The 21,726-nt window shown below is 42.5% G+C and overlaps 1 protein-coding gene across 2 annotated transcripts in view; it reads right to left on the bottom strand.

Moving 5' to 3' along the window:
- The window catches only part of Rab3gap2 (RAB3 GTPase activating non-catalytic protein subunit 2), a 79,041-nt gene that overhangs the window by 47,329 nt on the left and 9,986 nt on the right, over positions 1–21,726 (bottom strand). For both annotated transcript variants that reach the window (XM_052201133.1, XM_052201134.1), the window contains exons 2-7: positions 16,267–16,331; positions 4,310–4,433; positions 3,172–3,253; positions 2,068–2,115; positions 1,917–1,992; positions 1,373–1,474 (exon numbers count right to left, since the gene is read on the bottom strand). In XM_052201133.1, coding sequence (XP_052057093.1) covers positions 1,373–1,474; positions 1,917–1,992; positions 2,068–2,115; positions 3,172–3,253; positions 4,310–4,433; positions 16,267–16,331 — 497 coding nt within the window. The remainder of the gene's footprint in view (positions 1–1,372; positions 1,475–1,916; positions 1,993–2,067; positions 2,116–3,171; positions 3,254–4,309; positions 4,434–16,266; positions 16,332–21,726) is intronic.

Genomic DNA, 21,726 nt, shown 5'->3' with positions numbered 1-21,726 from the left:
TCACAATACTAGGGGGAGGATTGTGGATTCCAGATCAGCATGAGCCACACAAAGAAGTACTGAACCCCAAACAACAAACAGAGCCCACAGCCCCCCTCCCTGAGCACAGCCCCTCCTAGCTCTGGCCTGCGGCTGAAGCACCTCCTTCTCTCGGAGCTTCTCTAGCCTGCTGCATCACTTCTGATGTTTGCTTCATCTTTAGTTCATGAAAACTTGGCTTGTTCTGATTATCAGCCAGCCTCTCTGTTTTCTAATGTGTCTCTCTGTTGCCAAGTACAAAATCCTACACTTGATCTTCCCTCACTTTCCTTCTAACTACCAGAGAGTTAGCCTTTTTTCCCACTGACCAGTAATTGCATGCCCATTATCCAAGGCTCACAGCAAACCTCACCCCATGGGGTCTTCCTCTTCAGCAGAGTCATAGCACCCCCTTTCTCTTAACAGGTAGCTTATTTTGACTGCATGATTGATTAGTTATGTTATTAATTCATTTTTAGATGCTGACAGTCAAATCTAGTTTCTTGTACTACATTGCTTTTTCTATAACTCCTGTAATCTACTATGCAATTTAAGTCCATGTATTCATACGGTATAGATCTGTATATATCTATAACCTCTTTAGGCTCATAGATCTGAATGCATGGTCACCAGGGAGTGGCGCTATTAGGAGGTGTGGACTTGGAGTAGTGTGGCCTTGCTGGAGAAACTGTGTCACTTGGGGTGTGGGTGTTGTTTTCAATGCTCAAGCCAGGCTCCATGTCTCTCGGCCATGCTGCTGAATCAGACGTCGAAGTCTCAGCTCCCCTCCAGCACCCTGGCTCCCTGTGTGTCACCACGCTTCCTCTATGGCAATGATGGACTCAGACTCGGGAACAGTAGCCAGCCCCAAGAGCTGCCGTGGTGTTGGTGTCTCTACATAGTGACAGACCGCCAACTAAGATGATCATCTTAATACAATATTGCACTTATAAAACACGGAGACTGGTATTCAATTTAGCTACCAATTATCTCTTGAGAATATGCCAACTCAGCTGACTGTGCTGTAAGGCACATCTCTTAATTTTCTAACAAAAGAGCACAGGAAATTGCTTCAAAACAATGATAGTGTTACTTTCTCCCTAATTGATTTTATATGGATATTTTATCTGCATGAATATCTGTGTATCACAAGTGCCTTGTGCCTGTGGAGGGCAGAAGAGGGTGTCAGATGCCCTGGAACAGAAGCCACAGATGGTTTTGAGCCACCATGTGTGTTCTGGGAACTGAATCTGGGTTCTCTACAAGAGCATCCAGTGCTCTTAACTGCTGAGCCCCCTCTCCAGCCCTGCCACTTCACACTGTTACACGGTAAAGAGCATAATTTTTACATTACCTGCTCAGTCACTCCAGGGTGTCTTGGGATTTCATAGGTCCTGCATTTAAGCTGAAGCACTTTGTCCTCATTCAAAAGTTGGGCAAGCAAAAGCACTCCACTCTAGAAACAAGCACAGAGGGCCTTGCTGGTTTTCTCTACAGTGTCACTCCCTAATGGTCTCCCAAGAATACCAGGTCCTCTCTTTTCACAGCATACAGCTCCTCTTGTTTCTTCTACAGACAGTTCCTCACTTGTCCTGTCCCTGCCCCATAAGGCAGTTGCTCTCAACCCGTGGGTCCCAACCTCTTTGGGGGTTGGATGCCCTTTCACAGGGGCAGCCTAAGACCATTGGAAAACATATTGACATGGATTCATAGCAACTGCACTAGGAAAGTTGAGAAGCACTTCTAAAGAGTCAGGTATATATCTCTTGGCATGCATATGAAGACTACTTTCTTAGATTCCCACCTGCATTCTTGGTAATGAAGTCATAAGACTTATGATGGGATGGATGCACAGCACTGCAGTTAGCTAGCTGTCTGCTCCTGGAAACCCAACTCACCTCAGTGTAGAACCGCACATAACCAGATGTAAAGCCCACCACAATGCAGGTCCAGTCAGGGCGCCCAGTGGAACTCCTGTCACAAATAAAATGATTATAATGTCTCAGCCATCAAAGCAGAAGAGACAGAAGAAGCCTATCTCATTCTTACCTCTTCTGACTTGCCAGTGGGATGCACAGAGCACTGGTCACATACTCCCTACAGACAGAAACAAAAGCAAAATCATGAGCTTAGTCACTGTGCTTAGCAATAAAGTGGAGAGGGAGGAGGAAGAAAGACAGAGGGGAGAGACAGTCTCACTACACAGCACTGGCTGGCCTGACATTCATGACATAGACCAGACTGGCCAGGAACTCAGGAGAAATTCATCTACCTTTGTTTTCTGAGTGTTGGGGATTATAGATGTGCACCACCACACCTAGATTAATTACTAATTTCTATATAATTTAATGTTAAGAGGCAGTAGATACAAAATGAAATCCTGTGTGTAGTGGCTGGTTTTGTGTGTCAACTTGACACAAACTGGAGTTATTATAAACAAAGGAGCCTCCCTTGACGAAATGCCTCCATGAGATCCAGCTGTAAGGCATTTTTTCAATTAGTGATGAAAGTGGGGAGGGCCCAGCCCATTGTGGTGGTGCCATCCCTGGGCTGGTAGTCCTGGGTTCTATAAGAAAGCAAGCTGAGCAAACCAGGGGAAGCAATCCAGTAAGCAGCACCCTCCATGGCCTCTGCCTCAGCTCCTGCCTCCAAGTATAAGTATACTCCTGTATAAGTTCCTGTCCTGACTTCCTTTGGTGATGAACAGCAATGTGGAAGTGTAAGTTGAATTAACCCTTTCCTCCCTAGCTTGCTTCTTGGTCATGGTGTTTCATCGCAGCAGTAGAAACCTTGACTAACACACTGTGGACCATTTTTATTTGACTTCTCCTTGTTCTCAGGTGATCTGACATCCTTATTGGACCTCTAAGAGTACTAGACACATACTTGTGCTCAAACACACATACAGGCAAACCATTAACACACAAACAAATAAATAAATATTTAAAAATATTTTTCTTATTAGTTTATAAAAAACCATAAGAACAATAAAACAAAATCTGCTAACCAAATAGTTCTCTACAACCAATAAAGTATACACTCCCTCTCACACACACACTTATACACAGTTTATAAGCAATGAAATAGATACATTTACAAACATATCCAGTTCATACATTTCACACACAAAGAAACAAATGAGCTCACACCTACCCTTCCTCTGCACTTACGGAGCCACTCCAACCAACAGCGAACTGCATTTCTTCCTTCCCTTTATCACTGTGCTTCCATTTTGCTGGAAAAAAATAATAAAAGATAAAATAAAACCAGTAATGTACTTATAGATTTTCGTCTTCCCACTTTGAAAAGTTGGATATAAAACTGTGGATATAAAATTCTGTAGGACTGATTTGGACATTTATTATAGGCAATACATATGTTTTGATTTGCAAAAGCATTTTATAAGATTGTCTGGTCTCCCCACCTGTAGTCTGTCCTTCCTCAAGTTTAACTCACAATGTACAACTCTAGTCAGAGTTTCTGCAGGATAAAGTTATGAATGCTTGTGGACAATCTTACCACTATACTTATAAGACTACTTTTATTTTCAAATGGCAGGGTAAGGTTTTATATTAGATTTATGCCATGGGAATGAATTTTCTCTGTAAGACTACCCACAAAAATTTTATATATAATCTTATTTTGTTTTTGGAGGTTTTTCATAATCTATGGATCTCCAGGTCTTAATATTTAATCTTCAACAAAAAATAGATGAGTTAAAAACTTAAGAACCAAATGAAACTTTACAGTACTGTGAGTTTTCAAGCTGCAGCCAAGTCTCTTTCCCACTGTTGTAAGGGGCCAGCTCCAGTCTTGCAAGAATTAGGTAATGGTCAGCACTGTCTCGCAAGTGTCACAAGACAGCTAAAAAAGTGGCAACACAGAAGAAACACCAAGTACTCTGGGTCTAAGGAGCTGGCTCAGACCATAAATTAAAGGCCAGGCCTTCAATGCCACAGAGGCAGAGACAGAGGATGCCAGGGTCCACTGGGCAGCCAGTTTTAGCTCCAGGCTCAGCAGGAGACCCTGTCTCAAAAGCTAGAGTGGAGAGCAACAGAAGAAGACACCTCACATTAACCTTTGGCCTCCACACACATGCTCAGGCACCTGCACATACATGTGCACACACAACACACACATACCCCAAAAGGGAAATATTCCATTTATATATTAAATGTAGTATGTAAATTATAGAACCACATGTAATATAGAACTATTTCCGAGTCAGCTTTCTGTTTTCAACTCTGCCTTAAGACGGATGGACAAAGGCCAGAAAATAGAGGGTACTTACGCACTAGGAACGCGGCCTTCTGCTCCCGAGCTATGACCATAAGGTCACTGGTTGGAGATAAGGATAAAACACATTCTTGAAGCCAGGAATTTTTTTGTGTTTTAGAAGTATTTCCTTCTTCTTCCTATGCATAAAAGCACAATTACTATAAATGCACAAACTTTAAAGAGCACTGCAACTGTGCCTGCCTGTTTTGAGTTAAAGGGAGAGGAAAAAATACTCCCAATTCTTCCACACCAAAATATATCGATGGCAGCCACCAAACAAACTACTAGTGTCAACTTATCTGTTCTGAAAACTAACAGGAAACCTTCACACACAAAAACACAGCATTGGTGGAATGCCACTCAAAAATCACTCCCCAGTAGTAACTCAGTATTAGGAACTTCACAAGGCATTAAAAAGGTCATCAGAAAAATCTCCCAGGTCAGTAAGATAGCTAGCTGGGCAAGCAAAGGTGCCTTAGATCTGAGTTCACTCTCCAGAACGGACATGTTAGAAGGAGAAAACAGACTCCTCCAGGTTGTCCTTTGACCTTCACGCATGTACTGTGGCATGAAAATCACAACACACACACACACACACACACACACACACAGAGAGAGAGAGAGAGAGAGAGAGAGAGAGAGAGAGAGAGAGAGAGATCTTTCAGCTACCTGACTCTAGCTACCCAGTGGTCTACTCTGAAGACAACCAGTGAAATATATTAATATCTGTTACTTCCTGTGATACTCTACACAACAAGCAAATATATTCACTGTCCTTCCCTCCCTTTCTCCTTGTGAGATGCACATATAAGAGATGCATACTTTCTTCATGCTACAAGAAATTTCTTTATTTTTTTTGATGGCTTCACAGTATTCTGTCAAAGGGACACTTACAATATGGGATACAGAAAATGTTTGGATTATCTAAGGCCTGCAGCCTCTGGTGTAGTTACACACACTTCCCTTCATGTTAGGAATAAGAACAGATTTGGAGCCTGAGCTAAGAAGGCTGCACTTGAAAACAGGAAGACATTATGCCTGGCAAAATTCATATTTTAGTCAAGCTCTTTTTAAATGGAGTTCTCTATCTACCTTACTCTCTTAAAAACATTTTTATACAGATAAAACAGAAAGTTATCTCCACAGATAAAAGTCAGCTGTGACTACAATTCCCCCGGGATGCAATGTCACCAAGAGCATGGGCCTTTACTCCATACAGTATGTGTGGCTCCTCAAAGTGGCCCTGTGAGCTGAGGGTATCACACCCTATAGCCTTCCCACTAGTGACGGAGACCCAAGATACTAAATCTGACTTTTCAAGAACGTGAAACCCCATCTTCAGGCAATAGCCTGGAAAGAGAGCAAACCATAGAGAAATATTAAATATTTGATTAAAATACAGTGATAGTTTAGGGATTACAGGCACACACCACCACACCCAGCAAAGCCAGTGCATTCTCTTGAGGTATTTTTTAACCACACCTTTAAAAGATTTTTTCCTTTTCTCCTCTGTGGTGGTTTTAATGATAATCCCCAAAATGACTCACAGGGAGTGGCATTATTGGCCAGGTAGCCTTGCTGAGGTAGGTGTTACCTTGCTGAGGTTTCAGAAGATCAAGCCAGACCCAGATCCACACTCTTGTCCTGCTCCTGTGGCTCCAGATAGGAAACTCTGAACTACCTCTCCAGCACCATGTCTGCCTGCTTGCTGCCACGCTTCCCACCATGGCGATATGGACTAAACCCACTGCATGATAGGCCAGCCCCGTTACATGCTTTCCTTTACAAGAGCAGCCATGGCCATGGTGTCTTCCCAGCAACGAATCCCCACGACACACTCTATGCACGATGCCAGCTCAGTGGTAACGGCCCCATGCTCTCATTTTTCCCTTCTGTGCCAGCTGATGGAAAGGAAGAAGGGTTCTTAAGAAACCAGCTCAAGGCACAGGCAGTAGAAACAGGAGCCACGCATGAACAACAGAGAGATGTCTGCAGGAGTTCCTGGGTCAGAACTTTCAAAGACACTTCAAAGCAGATATAATTTGACAAAAACTACCAGGATAGGAGCAATAAGAAAGCCAAACCCCAGGCTGGACCACAGTGGACTAGCACTAGCTTCACCACAAAGCTGCACTTCCAGTTTATAACAGGCAACGAGCTGTACAGAACAAGCCACAAAGCCCAACCAAGCTTTGGGACATATTTGGTAACTGGCAAGATGCAGGCTCACTGTTCATTTTGTACCTTGTGGACCTTTGCCTACCAATTAAGTTTCTGTAAAAACCTATTCACAATAAGGGACCACAGACACTAATATCACCCCCTTGAAGCCAGTGATCCTAAAATAACACCACCAACAGAAAAGGTGCTTAATTTCCCAAGCGAGGTGGGAAATTAAAAAGAAAGAAAACAAAGTACCCCACAGTTAAATAGGAAGTTTCCTATAAAACCAGACACCAATATCAGCAGTGCATCCATCACTCTAAATGTGAGCCTACGGAGAGGGGAGAAAGCCATTTCAGTGCAGCCTGAACACCGAGGCTTTTCTCCTAAGACCAGGGAGAATGTCTTCACCTGAACAAAGCAGGGAGCCGCCAAGGAGCCCCTGCCTCAGCTCTAACCCAGGCTGCTTCATAGACTTAACATTCTCCTTTCTTTGGTAGTCAAATGACTCATTCTTCTGAGGAATCTAACAATAAACCAATAAGCACTGGGACCAGCCTTCAGCTGCAGGCAGCTGCCCCACACTGATGGGTCATCACTTGCCTGGTGTCTGCTGGGGTCCCCACTGCCATGTGAAATAGCTACCACACAGCTAGCAGCAGCCTCGCAGTGTGCACGTTTCACTGGGTTAACTCTCAAAGCTGTTTATACATTCTACGGGTGCCAGTAACAGCCAGTGTTCTCAGGGCCGTTGGCACTCTGACTGTCCGTCTAGCAGATGGCTACCCAAACTCAGAGATACCCACTTATACCTTCTGAAAGCAAGAGAGGTTACACAAAGCAAGGTCTCCGTGCTGTATCTCCTGGTAGTCTGCCTCTAATTTATGTTATGCCTAATGCTTTTCAAATTTCTATTCCCTTCCTTCCTTGGGAGGAAGGTATAATGGGACTTGTCTCTAAACAAAACTCTACAGAACAGTTCAAAATACAACAGGAAGAGCAGAGATGGCAAAGCTGTGTAGTCCCTCAGTCAAACCTACAGCTTCTCACTCAGTGTGGAAAGAGCAGAGTCTGAACAGCTCAAGTTGCCGGGTGGTGGTGGCGCAAGCCTGAAATCTCAGCACTTTGGGAGGCAGAGGCAGGTGAATTTCTGAGCTCGAGGCCAGCCTGGTCTACAGAGTGAGTTCCAGGACAGCCAGGGCCATTCAGAGAAACCCTGTCTCGAAGAAAACAAATCCAAAATTCAAGTTAAAGATCTTACAGCCTTTTCAAAATCAAAATGGGGCAAAGCATGAACTCTCTCTAATTTGGTTATATTTTGAAAAAATCTCTCTTACAAGTAAAATAAGTGAAAAAAAAATTTACATTGTGAATCTCAATTTTTAAAATTTGAGAAAGTAATTTTATAGTTTATTTTATAATCAATTAATTTAGGATTATTTGTTATTACTTTCCCTTTATTTTTATTTATTTTTATTTTTTGGTGCTAAGGATTGAGCCCAGGGTCTTGGGTCCCACAGGCCAGTGTATTCCAATTTTATTGTTATTTATGTCTAAACTACTTACAGAGCAAGTGTCCACTCACCTGCCTGCTCATTAGGCAATGATAATGATTATTAGTGTTATTGAGTGAAATGCTTACATTTTTATGTAACACCTGAGTTTTCTGCAATGAGCATGGAAGTAATAACAATGCAGTTGTAAAGCTAACATGCATGTGCCTCCATTTCCTGAATAAATATTTAACACTAGATAGTAAATCTCTTTGTTTCACCAGGTTCCATGTGATCAAAAAAGTACCAAATAATATTTACCAAATAATAGAGACTCTGTCATTTGGTTCTTAGACTAACATGGCCACTAAATCGTAACAATTAGTATTCAGTTTAAGTGGAATAGATCTTATAGCTAAATCAAATGCCAAGGGCTTTAAGTTGCTATCAGATTTTAGAAAAAACATAGTTAGTAGCATGTACTCACCAAAGTATTTATAAATGGAAAACATAAAGAGATGTCCAATGTCAACCACAAATGAAATAAAAAATTAAAATGTTAATGAGCATTTACACTAGCCTAAGATTAACGTTTGCTAACATACTAGGGGTCCAACAATTCAGAACATACTTACAAAGAATAGAATCCCATCTAAAAAAAAATCAACAACACACATGCATTCATTTCTTAGTTTTCTGTCTCTCAGTCTTTGGTTTTTTTAATGAATGCAAACTAAACACTAGCACACAACTAATGGGAAGTGGTTGGGGGCTGGAAGTGGTGTAGTGGCTAACGTGCTTGCTATGCAAGCATGAAGATCAGAGTGCACCGGTCCTCGGACTGCTTGTAACCATCAGGTGGGTAAGCCTGCCTTTAAGTGCAGCACTCCGAAGGTGGAGGCAGCACCCTGGCGTGAGCTGACTTGCCAGGCTGGCCAGAGAAGCTCTAACAGTGAGCACTGGGTTTAACTCAGACCCTGCCTCACAAACAGAGTGGAGAGCAGCTGAGGAAGACACCTGATGCCAACCCAGGCCTTCATGAGCACTCCTGTGCACACACACAGATATGCCCAAACATGGGACATATGTTTACACACTCAGGCGTACCACATGTGTACACACACACACACACACACACACATTCAAGAGCATGAATTTAACCATGTGAATTTTACCTTTATCCTCTCTGATACAAAAACCCAATTTAAAGCAGCCTATTCTGGGGTTAGGGGAAGACTAGGGATCAAATCTGGGGCCCTGTGCATGCTAAGCCTTCGTCTACTCCTGAGCTTCATTAATTCACCGCAGCAGGAAAACCTTTTTCTCTGTCCCTCTTTGTAGTGCTGAGGACAGACCTTGGAAAATTAAGTGCTCAACTGACAGGACAGGAAGCTGAAAAGCAGTCTTTGTTGCACTGTGAAGTCACCACCAGGGCCCTCTGAAAAGGAAGTCAAGAATGAGGTGGCTTGCTTGGAAACCATGTTTAGCCAGTCCAGTCCCTACATCCTTTTCCCCTGCACAGGTGGCAGAAGAGGCCTCACCATCAAGTGCAGATTCACAGGGTAGAAGGTTCCTCCAGGGAGTTCCTGAGGAAAGCGGGGGAGAACAACAACTAACCATCACAGGTAAAGAAGGAGAAGCTGCAGCTGATAAGCAGGGACTAAGGTAAGTCTCTTCAGCATGTCGGCCTCCACAGTGCCATCCACACTGGACCCGACTGCTTGTTACTCTGAGGACAAGACTCCAGAACAACCCAAAGCCAGCTATGCTGGCCAGCAACCAAAGTAACTAGCAAATCATTTCACCAGAATCTACTGAAAATAAACCAATGTCTGACAGACTAATACTTTGAAGCCCACCACTCCAAAAGGCCAAGAAATAATGGAGAATAAAAAGACAGTAAGACAGAGAGTGGAGAGTAAGAGAAAAAGCTCTGCACCAAGCCATGTTTCTGAACCTCGGTACTCCTGACAGTTAGAGAGGAATCATGCTTTGCTGTGAGCAACTATCCTCTGTGTTCCAACTGCCTGGCAAGACCGTGAGCTTCTGCCCACAGGACATACCCTTGCCTCAAAACAAAAACCTAGTCCACAGATACCTGGTCATTGCTGGTGTTCAGAAGGGATAAAAGCACTCCCCACTGAGAATGACTAGGCTACACCTGGCTCATATATGTGTTGAAAGAAAGGACATTGAAGAAATAAGTCAATATCACAGTCAAAAGTCCACACTCCTAGTAAGAACCAGCCTTGAGAAGGAGACCCTCTGTGGTTGCCTCTCAGGAGGGTCTGAAGCAGACAGCATGGCTTGAAAGCCCCTTTCTGCCTTTTACAAAGCTGGCTGTGTCTCCTGTGCAGCAGGTGGCACCAAAGTCTACCAGAGGAATGCTATGAGGCTAGAGATCCTCCAGAATCATATCAAGAACATGTAATCACCACGAGTTATATTCCAATTTTTGGCCTAAAACATGAGCCCTTTAAATCAGCATGCTCTGATGTCCTATTAGTCTGGTAAATCATGACTCCCCTTGACAGACATGTTATGTTCCCCTCTGTAAAACATATGAAGCGTACTTCAAAGTAGTTTGATTAGAAATCCTCCAAGCTGACCACTGAAGCTGGACCTTGAGTAGAACTGCCCTGTGTCCACTTCCTGCCCTGTCTACTACCTGGTTACAACAGAGCCAGCCAATTCTATCCTTCCCACCACTTGCTCTAATGCACCAGTGAAAAGATGCCTTTCCAATGTAGGTTAGTGCAAGAAAGACAAGACAGACTTTAGAAACAAGCCCAGGAAATACAACTAGGTTTCTACTGTGTCCCAGAGCAATTCGAAGTGTGAGAGGGAAGGAACCTCGCTAACAACAAACAGAAGTGGATAAAGCCTAGTGGAGAGCTGAGGCTAGCCCTCTCCACAAGCCAGCTGCCCAGAGTGGGGCTAGTTCTGCCTGGCTCAGGGGACATGCCTCTCACACACTCTTACTGCACTTGATGCTATCAGATGAGTTTTGTATCACACAGGGGCGTTAAGAGGTAGGTTACACACATGTGGAAGTGTATTCCAACTCAGGCTATGGTTGCTTGGTCACTGGAGGTTTTAGTCCACACTAACAACTGGACTCTTGAAGGTGGACAGAGCCCACAGCTGCAGGCCTCCGCAACTATGAACTGTTTTCTCAGTATGGCTAAAATAATTCTCTAGGAGGAAGCAAACCCCTCTGTAGTGAAGGAACCTCTTGCTACCATGTGGGTGCAATGTCTTCTTTGAAGAGAGAACTCACTGAGACCAGAAGTTCCTGGGACACAATAGTGTTCAGAGTGGCCCCACGGAGGTGACAGTGCCAACCTCTTTGATGTTCTACTCTACTCTCTATGAGCTGGATGGTGAGCATGGGTCCTCACGGAATACCAGAAGTACAGGGGTGCTCTATCAGAAACAGACACAAGCACCTCCATGCTGACAGTCCCACTCTCTGAGCAGTTTTCCTCCTCACCATCCTTGCCATATGCCACATTCTTCATTTCGATCACGTTCTTCCTATCACCATCTTTCTTGTCTGTTTTTCTGGCTGCTGTCAGTTCCTCATGGGTGAATGGGTGACTTCCACTCCATTGAGTCCTGAGTATTCACTAAGCCTGTGTTACAGCTGACAGCTCAGAACCAGAAGAGCAAACAGGCTTCTTTCTTAAAAAGGCTCCTTGGACTTCTGGTACCAAGTCTCTCAACTACAAACACCTTTCATTCTCTCAAGTCAACAAACTGACAAATAACTTGCAGAGCAGTGCTGGCAAGTATAGAAACACAAAGCCCCTGAGTTCAGGAGACAGGCTGGCCTCTGGGCACAGAACTCAGCTATGGTAGCTGCTGCCTCACTAATTCTTTGAAATATCTCTGTAGGTTCTCTTCATGCCCCTGCATCATCACAGACTAGTTCTCCAATGATGGACCAACTAGAGAGCAAAAGCTCACCTTCCTCCAGCACTCAGCCTTTGTCCAGTGGCAGCCGACTGAGAACATCCTCAGTGCTTACAGTTGCAGTGCCTTGACAGCGCTGAATAGGAAGGAGACAGCAAAACACTCTGTTCCCACCGATGGTGTCATCTTTAATGTAGGCAAAATCCAGTTATGTTCTGGGGAAGTCTGAGGTCCATTCCTAGCAGGAACCTTCAAGGCCTCCTTTCTACTCTACTTTCCTGTGGGTGACGATAGCTCGTACCTTAGCCAGGGCGTGGATGTCTGAATTTCAAGTATCTGACAAGCCTTTCATTTTGCTACTTGCTGTGCCTCTGGATGTAAACCATTAGGGTTGCTCATAATCACAGAAAGTAGTTGACGTAAGAGTCTTACCCCTGCTGAGTGACATGCCTGGTACAGCTATGAGGAGAAACGGAGGACGTAAAAACCATGACGGGGTCTGAACTGAGAGTGAGTAGGAGCTAGTGAGTCAGAATAGGTAAATCCATACACAGAAAGGCAGTCAGCTGCTACTGGAGGGCAGGATCAGGAAAGGCTAGAAAGTGACCAGTAATGGATTATGGGGGTTCTCTTAGGGTAATTAAATATCATTAACTTTGATGGTGACAGTAGTTAGAGAGCTGTGAGAATACTAAGAAAACTGAGTTGTATACTGTAAGAGTGAATTACATAGTATGCGAGTCATCAATAGAAGATACACGTAACCTAACAATATTAACACAAATCAGAGTGATTGAAATGATACTGTAAATATTTGTTTAACACAGAGAATGAGGTTAAGAGTTAGACACTGTGATGGCCAATTCTGGTTATCACCAACTGGAACTAGGAAGAACATCATGGCTGAGCACTGGGCACTGAGCACTGAGCACTGAGCACTGAGCAGGAGACTGACTTCCATTTCGTTATCTGAAGTGGCAAGACCCATCTTAAAACATGGTCAGCACTTGCCAATGGCAGCCCACACCAAGAGGTCCTAGAACAGGCTTTTACTTTTGCTGTTTGCCTCTGCTCCTGCTGGCAAGTTCATCTACACCGATGCTGAAAGCCTTCACTGATACAGAAGCCTGCTTCTTCAGGCTTCCAACACTGACTGGAGACGGGGGGCTCTCCAGGAACTTTGCAGGCCTTCAGCACCACACCACTGCTGACACTGCCAGAGGCATGGACTAAGAAGCTACAGGCTCTGAGTTTCCAGGATTTTGTCTGCTCATAGCAGACCAACACAGTGATTATTGGGCACTTGAGCTATGTTATGGCCCTCCTTAATAGGTCCCTTCTAACAACAGTCATTCTTTTGATTTTCTTCCCCTAGGGAACAGTGACTAATACAGGAACTAAAAAGTGACAAGGTACATACAAAATAGCCAAATGGCAGATGGAAATTTAACTACAACAATCACAAAATCATAAAATAAAATTATTTAATGAAAGCCCCATGTATCGGGCTGACAAAAATGCAAAATCCAACTACCTATTAAAAACACAAATTAGCCTCAAAGCCGTAAGTCAGCTAAAATGGAAAGGCTTGGAAAGAGACATGCCATGGAGGAACAGCACCTGTGTAAGGAGCAGACAGGACAGACATTACTACACATCAGCAGGAACACTGCACACTTCCAAGCAGGAGCTGCAGAGACGTATGACAAGCACACACAGAGACACTACAGGAGAACTGCTCAGTGCATGATGCAACTCTGGCGAAGCTCAAAGGAAGAGGCAATTCCACAAGAACACACGGAAATTTCCACTTTCTTCCCTCACTGATACAAGGAACGGAAATCAGGAAATCAGGAAGAACAGAGAAGACATGAATGGACCAACCTAACTGAAATGTAGAGAACCCTCCCCTGTCAAGAGCAGCATTCTTCCCAGAGATGAACATCCCTTAGAACAGACCGTATGTTAAGCTATAAAATGGGCTCTATAAACAGTTTGGAAGTACACAACAGCCCTCCGATAGCAGGGTAAAGTCAGAACTACTCAGCAGAAAGAAATCTGGCAAATCCCTAATAACAGTTTCCTTATCTGCAGTTCTCCTTCTGTGACTGAGTCATCTGAAGCCAGTCATGGTCTACACTAACTGGAAAATGCCAGCAGTGAGCCATCACAGGTTCTAAATGATGTGCTCTTCTGACTTGCACAGTGAGACCTTGCACTGTCCCTCCCCTGCTCTGGGAGAAGCTGTGGATACCACCTCTGTCCAGGACACCGCCACTCACCCTCAGGGTCTTCGTAGTCATTTGTTTATTAAAGCAGCAGTCTGAACATTGCAGAGCAGACAGCTCTTATTCTATTTAATATCGACCCCCAAGTACAAAGGTAATGATGCTGGCAATTTTATTACAGCATACCATTAAAATGTTTCACTTCATTATTGATTACTGTTGTTAATATCTTACTGCATCTAATTTATATATTAAATTTTAAAACTTATGCAATGTACATATTGGATAAGTAGTACGATTTGTGGCTCTCCTAAAGGCTTCAGGCACCTACAGGGGTCTCATGAAGAGCCCCCCTCATCCTTAAGGGAAGACTACTGCATCTACAAATTAAGGAACATACTTCTAGCTAACAAAGAAAGAAGCCAAAAGAAATCAGAAAACATTTTGAACTAAATGAAATTGAAAACACACAACAAAACCTGTGAGTGCTCAGAAGAACACATAGATCTGTATTATAAGAGAAAATAGATTTAAAATTAATAATCTATAATGCTATCTTAAGAAGCTAGAAAACAAAGACAATGAAAGACAATAATTAAAGAAAATGAAACAGAAAAAAAACCAATGAAGTTATTGAAACTCAAGTTTTGAAAATAGCTGCTATGGTAGAACAAAAAAAGAAAGAAAGAATGAAAGAAAGAAAGAAAGAAAGAAAGAAAGAAAGAAAGAAAGAAAGAAAGAAAGAAAGAAAGAAAGAAAGAAAGAAAGAAGAAAAAGAAAAGGTAAAATAATCAAGGGATTCCAGGACAGCCAGGGCTACCACAGAGAAACCCTGTCTCAGAAAACCAAAAAACAAGGGAAAAAGTGAAAAAAGAAAAATACCATAAGCATGGCATGAAATGAGAAAGTACCCAAATTATAGAATGGAAGAGAAGGTCTCTCCACACATAAAAGTCAACGCTTTCAGAAATAAGCTACTTCTGGATGTCATATGGTCAAGAAATGATGTGGCAGAGTTGTAAACGGCTTTTAAGTAAAGCTATTTCCCCAGAAGAGCATGCGAAGATCCAAGTATTTTCCTCCCTCTGGTCACACCAATGCTGCCACACTCCCCGTGACTGAAACAAGACAGATAGAGCCTGATGACACACACAGCTCAACCACTTGACCAAATAACATAGAAGCTCGCCTAGCTCTGGATTTCCTCTGTGTGAAGGAATGAGGTTTCCTGTTGCTTAAAGCAGTTTATGTTAGATCTTCCATGACTCACAGATGAAGGCATACTAAGATGACAGGGGCTTGGTCTGCTTTGGTCACTGCTATATTCTCAGCACCTAAATGGGCCTGAGATGTGACAGGCACAGCAAACGCTCCGATTGAGCAGGCAAAAGCATGTACAATAGCTGAGGGAGAGATCATCGCAAACAGCTAACATTCTCCATCGTCCTGTGCCATGGATCTACTGAGTCCCTAGTGCCATGTTAGGCGCCTAACCCCCAACGTGAAATGAGGAGTTGAAGACCAAAGAGAAGCAAAGGCAGAGTTACAAAGGCAGAGTGAGCAAGTGAATGCTACTCTCAGGGGATGGCACTGTTACAACAGGAGCAGGTCTGTCATGAGGGCAGGCGAGTTTGGGTTTCTTTTACACACACACACTCTTGCCTCCCCTTTTCTTTTTCCCTCAGCCATCTTCTATCATGTTATGATGCAGCAAGAAGGGCGCTGTCAGATGCTAAGCCCTTGGATTTGATGTGTCCCCCCAGGACTACAGCCAATGACACGTTCATCATGAATTACAAAGTCTAACATCTTTTGTTGTAGCTTAGGCTACAGTACCCAACTACTTGTAACGTCATTGAGATCCTTAAAGCAAGTATCGAGTTAGTTACTACTAAGTAAACACAAAAATGTTTGTGAGAGATTTTTTTTAAATGTCGGCCTAATGTGGAAATATGCCACAATCATTCCAAAAGGAAAATGTCACTCTCAAAAACCATGCAGAGCACCAGCAAGATGGCTCCATGGGTAGAGGCTTTGTTTTGTAAACCTGACAACCTGAGGTCAACACCTGGAACTCACTAAAGGAGGAAGGAGAGAACTGACTCCTCTGACTCCACAACACTCCATCCACACACAAAATAAAAACAAAACATGCTTTTAGAAAGACTTACAGGTTCTTGGGGCTCTGTTTCTTCCCATGCTCCCCAACTATCATCTTCCCAGTTTGATGTTTTACCTAGAGAGAGGAAATACATGAAATTAAAATTAAAAGCCTTAACATATTTTTAAATTTTCTCTAAATACAACAGAAACAAAATTTTTGTTTGTTTGGTTTTTGTTGGTTTTGAGCCAGTCTCACTGTGTAACTCTGGCTGGTTTGACATTTGTTACATAGACCAAGCTGGCCTTGAACTCAGAAATCCATTGCCTTTCCTCCTAAGCACTGGGATCACAGATGCTTGCCACTGCATCTGGCAGAAGCCATAATGTCAATGCTAAGAAAGTATGTGACTGCGTAAACTGTTACCTCAGGATTGTGACTGCATGAACTGTTACCTCAGGATTTGGCCATATACAGTATTACTTGATTTCCAAGTCTATGTCTAGCAAAGCTGTATATAAGTGACTTAAATCATAAAATACTAGACATTGAGTAGATTCACATTTAATCAAATGTAAAGTGAGTTTAAAAATTAATCTGGTCATGGTGACACATACCTATAATTATAGCTCTTGGGCAATAGAGGCAGAAGAATCAGAAGCTCAGAAATTCAAGGCCAGCCTTGACTACATAGCCAAGTTTGAGGACATCCTAGGCTACCCGAGGCCCGTCTCAAAAACAAAAACAAAAAAACTATACAAACCCAAATTTTTTTAAAGATTTATTTATTTATTGTTATATGTAAGTACACTGTAGCTATCTTCAGACACACCAGAAGAGGGCATCTGATTTCATTACGGATGGTTGTGAGCCACCATGTGGTTGCTGGGATTTGAACTCAGGACCTTCGGAAGAGCAGTTAGTATTCTTACTCGCTGAGCCATCTCTCCAGCCCATAAACCCAAATTTTAACAAATACTTGTTACTTAAGATAAATAAACACACAGCAACAAACATGAAATTTCATACAGATAGTTTCAAAGTAAATTGTTTTTCTTTTCTCCTCCTCTTCCTCCTCCTCCTTTTTTTTTCTTTTTTTCTTTTTCTTGTTGTTTGAAACAGGTTTTTCCTGTGTAGCCCTAGCTAACCTGGAACTCATTCTGCAGACCATGCTGGCCTCCAACTCAGAGATCTACCTATCTCTACCTCCCAGAGTGCTGGAAAGGCATGTACCACCACTGCCTGACTGAATGTTGTGTCTTGCTAGGACAAGGTATCTATGGAGACAACCTGAATTCTAAACAAGACAAGTCCCCATCCCACCCTTTTCTAAAGTTCGTATTTCTTACACTTGGGATAATTTTTTTAGATTAAAACATATTCACTAAAATACACAAGAAGTTAAAAACCTCAGGAAAGTTTGAAGAGCACCATCCCTTTGGATCGCTCATATTGATTTTATGTAATTTGCTCAGAATTTACTCAAAGCAATAAAATTATCATTCTCAAGCAATCAGAGACAAGAAGGAGATACTCTTATCATCCCAAATTAAGTTAAAAACCAATGAAGTTCCAGGAAGCCTGAGATTCACACTGCAGATGTTTTACTTGAATTTTATCAATTTTTTTATTTATGAAATGCATTATGAGGTACCCAATGCTTGTTCAAATCCCAGATGCAGCACTTCCTACCTCCAAGGATGCAAATTACCTCCTCGGTAAGCTTTAGTTTCCCTGAACAGTACCTCTGAGAGCTGTGGGGCTGCAGAAGGACTTAACAGCATCCCAAGGACTTCTCTATCTGATGCGTAAGTTTTCACTGCTAACCATCAAGATTTAGCCATCAAATAGAACAGCTATGAAGTAGAAATAGAATATACTTGAGCAATCAGCTTTCTAACCCCGAGAGAAAGTTAGCATGGGAGATGAGCAGGGTCCTGGAGATTTACAGAGAAAGAGGCAATGAGAACATTCGCTGTATGCTCAGCTTTGAGATTGAGACAGAGGAGGCAGGCCTGGCTTCCAACTGCTAAGTCTGGTACGTGGAGTCACTGCTCAATTAGCTTGTACTAACAACAGTCTAATCTCCAGCACTTAAGTGCCAAATAGTTACTTCCTAAACTCCAAATTTCACTGCTAGGCATATATTAAGTCCTAAAATAGAACCATTCTTTGATTAAAATCACATGGCCTACAGATTCCCAGATACAAGTCAATTAAGTCAATTAACAAATCATGTTAATTGACTGTTAAATACCATGTACCCAACCTTGTGGTAGGAGCTAAGGAAAGTACAAACGGACTCCCTGCTCTTACAGAATCTGTCTTATGTAGGAGAGGAACACTTGACTATAGTGCACAGTAAGTGCTGTGACTGCTCCATACCCTGGACAAGAGAGACACTTCATAGGTATGCACTTGTGCATGCACACACACACATACACACACACAGTGAATAATCACCATCATTATTCATTTTTATTTTTATTCATTTGCATGTGAGAGTATATGTGCACATGTGTGTGAGTGCCCATGGGGGCTAGAAGAAGGCATTGGATCCTGGATGGCATTTGTCCTGAATGGACAAAGACAAGGGAAACATTTGGCCTATAGAGAAAGCCAAACAATAACAGTCTGTCTCTGTCTCTGTCTCTGTCTCTGTCTCTCTCTCTCTGAGACAGGGTCTCATTTATCCCAGGCTAGTTTAGATCTGCTACAGAGCCAAGGATGACTCTCAAACTTCTGATCCTCCTGCCTCCTCTACCTCATGAGTGTTAGACATGCAGGTGTGCACCACCACACCAGGGTTGGCAGTTGTGTGAATCATACCCAGGTCTCCATGCACACTCCACCAACTGAGCAAGCGCCCTGATCCATATTTATTTTTGAGGTGTTTTTGTTTATTTGTTTCTTTTAAATTATTTTTTAAATAGAAATATCTCCTTGATACTGAGACCTTAAGAGAGGTTTTAAAAACTTGAACAATTTCCCAGGAGTGGTGATACAAACCTTTGAATACCAGTACTCTAAAGGCAAGTCAAGTAGATCTGTGAGTTCAAGGCCAGCCTGATCTACATACTGAGTTGAAGGCCAGCCAATCCTATCTATACAATGAACAATGTCTTCAAACTCTTTTGGACAACTAAGTTTTGTTCTTTCTCAATATCATTCATTAAACACTGTCTTCATTCATCTTACTACATCACCAAACAAACGATCTCATTGTGAGTTGACTGTGACAACTAAGTCAATTTAATCATCAGAAGCCAGGCAAAGGTGGCACAAGTCTTTAATCCCAGCACTTGGAAGACAGAGGCAGGTAGATTTCTGAGTTTGTGGCCAGCCTGGTCTACAAGGTAAGTTTCCAGGAGTCAAGGACACACAGAGAAACCCTGACCTGAAAATGCAAAAATCACAAAAACAGTTTTAGAAAACGCATTGTCTTTTAAACAAGAAATTAAAGTCCATGGTTCACATTTAAAATTGCTATAAAATTATGCATATATCAAATTACCAGAACACCAGAACATTTTATTGCAGAATAAAAGCCCCTCCAGGAAGCCACTCACTCATTCATTCATTCATCATTCAAAAAGTAGCATCTTTTTCATGCTAGATACCAGATACAAAAGAAAGTAAGTTTCCAAAGAGCTCAGTTAAAGAACATAATCTCTGCTGAATGTACAACACTATAAAAGGGATTTTATATTTCCTTTATATCGTTATAAAAAGAACCTGACTCAATTCACAAATGACTCACACAGTCAAACGGAAGACAGCAGTTGTTTAGACTTCCTGCCCCTACAGAGATCCGATATCTCTTCATGTTACAATTTAAAGCATGCCAAAGAGAACAGCCCTGAGAAATACATTAAGAAATTTGTGTCAGTGAAGGTTTACCCACTTTTCAATGCCTGACTAGAAAGTCACTTTCAACAGAAGGAAAAGAAAAATAACCTAGAGAGCTCCTGCTGCCATGGGAATATTTTCTCCACGTCATCAGACTATCGACAGACAGCTGGCCAGCAACATGTTCACTGAGCAAGTGTGGGGGCCTGAGCACTCCCCAAGACCCAGGTTTTAAAAAGAATGCCATCCATGTTATAGTGGTGTTTCCTTACTGATTAATCATTAATCAAGATTATAGATAAGCAAAGCATGTGCTTAATATTAAATTATGAACTATTTAATTTTGTTAATATGGACCATTTCTGTAAAATGTGAGGTCTAGAAATAGAAAGTTCATGTAATCATGAGGAAATGATATTAATTTGTTTAGTGTGTTATCTATTACTACAAAGAAAACCTAGAAATAGTCTACAGTGACTGTCTCTTAGGCAAGTAACTAGATCTGTATCTTCTGTAAACTTAAAATAATTTTCAAGTCCTAAGCCCTGATCTGAATTAAAATGCAGGTGTATGGTAGAATGAGGACCTTGAGTCGAAACTTCTGAGGTGATCTGGGTGCAGCACAGTGAGCCATCACACCACACAACCACTGTAACTACCCAGTTTGCACAGAGGCAACAAGACACATTATAGGGTAATTGTAATTGATTTTCTGCCCCTTAAAAAGGCAGTAGCCACTCAATATCCAAAAGTGATTGGATGTGTCTCTTGTTTTAATGAAGCAGAACCGAACAAAACTGGTCAGAAAAAAATAAAACAGCAATCACACTCTTTGCCTTCAAAAGGCAAGAATTACAGGCCTGCCAGTTTCCCTCTGGGGGAAAAACAACAAAAGAATGAGAAAGATACTAAAGTAACAAGTCAGGCTGACCAGCAGCTTGGAGCTCTCCCCATCCCCCCACCCCCCATCCCCTCCCAGCCCCTTACCCCCTTCTCCAGACTACAGTGGCTTGCGTGGGTCTAGGGCTTGGTCCTTGACTCACCCCCATCCCCCGTAACCCAATTCCATCTGCCTGGTGGCCCAGGGATCAGTGTCTTAGGAACACTAACTTCAACATAAATCGAACTGCCTGATAGTATTTTCTCCTCCCTGCCATCAGTCACTGCCCACTCACTGTCAGGCAGGGCTAACAGCAGCCAGATGTTATCATTCTGATACATCCTGAGCACATCTTGTCTGTACTAGCCACATTCCAAATGCTCACTAGCACATGTGGCCAGTGGGTGCGGTGCGGTGCTAAGACATCACAAGTCTAGAATAAGGAATGATGTGGTATTAGGTTGCCTGGGGTGGATACTAAATTTTACCCTGGAGAGTTGTAGGAGCTTGGGCAGTTTAATTAACCCCTTGCTGCCTGATGTTCATCTTCAACAGCTGATAGCTGCATCTGCCTCATTGCTGTAGTCACCAACCTACAGTCACCAACTTTCACCTGCATTCTATCTTTGTCATACCTTCCTATATAGCTATCTTTCCAGGTAATCATGGAAGAGTAGTCATTCATAAAGGCCATTGTGCTTTCTGTTTACTTTGGTTTTTAAATGGGTCAGCACTAAAGACAAATAATATATTTTATATATTAAAAGAACTTACCATTAATTCTGTTTAATGCTCTCTACC

Source organism: Apodemus sylvaticus, chromosome 12, assembly GCF_947179515.1.
Source record: "Apodemus sylvaticus chromosome 12, mApoSyl1.1, whole genome shotgun sequence".
Classification (NCBI taxonomy): Eukaryota; Metazoa; Chordata; class Mammalia; order Rodentia; family Muridae; genus Apodemus; species Apodemus sylvaticus.
Note: the sequence above shows the minus strand (reverse complement) of the source record. Positions and strands in the feature narration are given on the sequence as shown.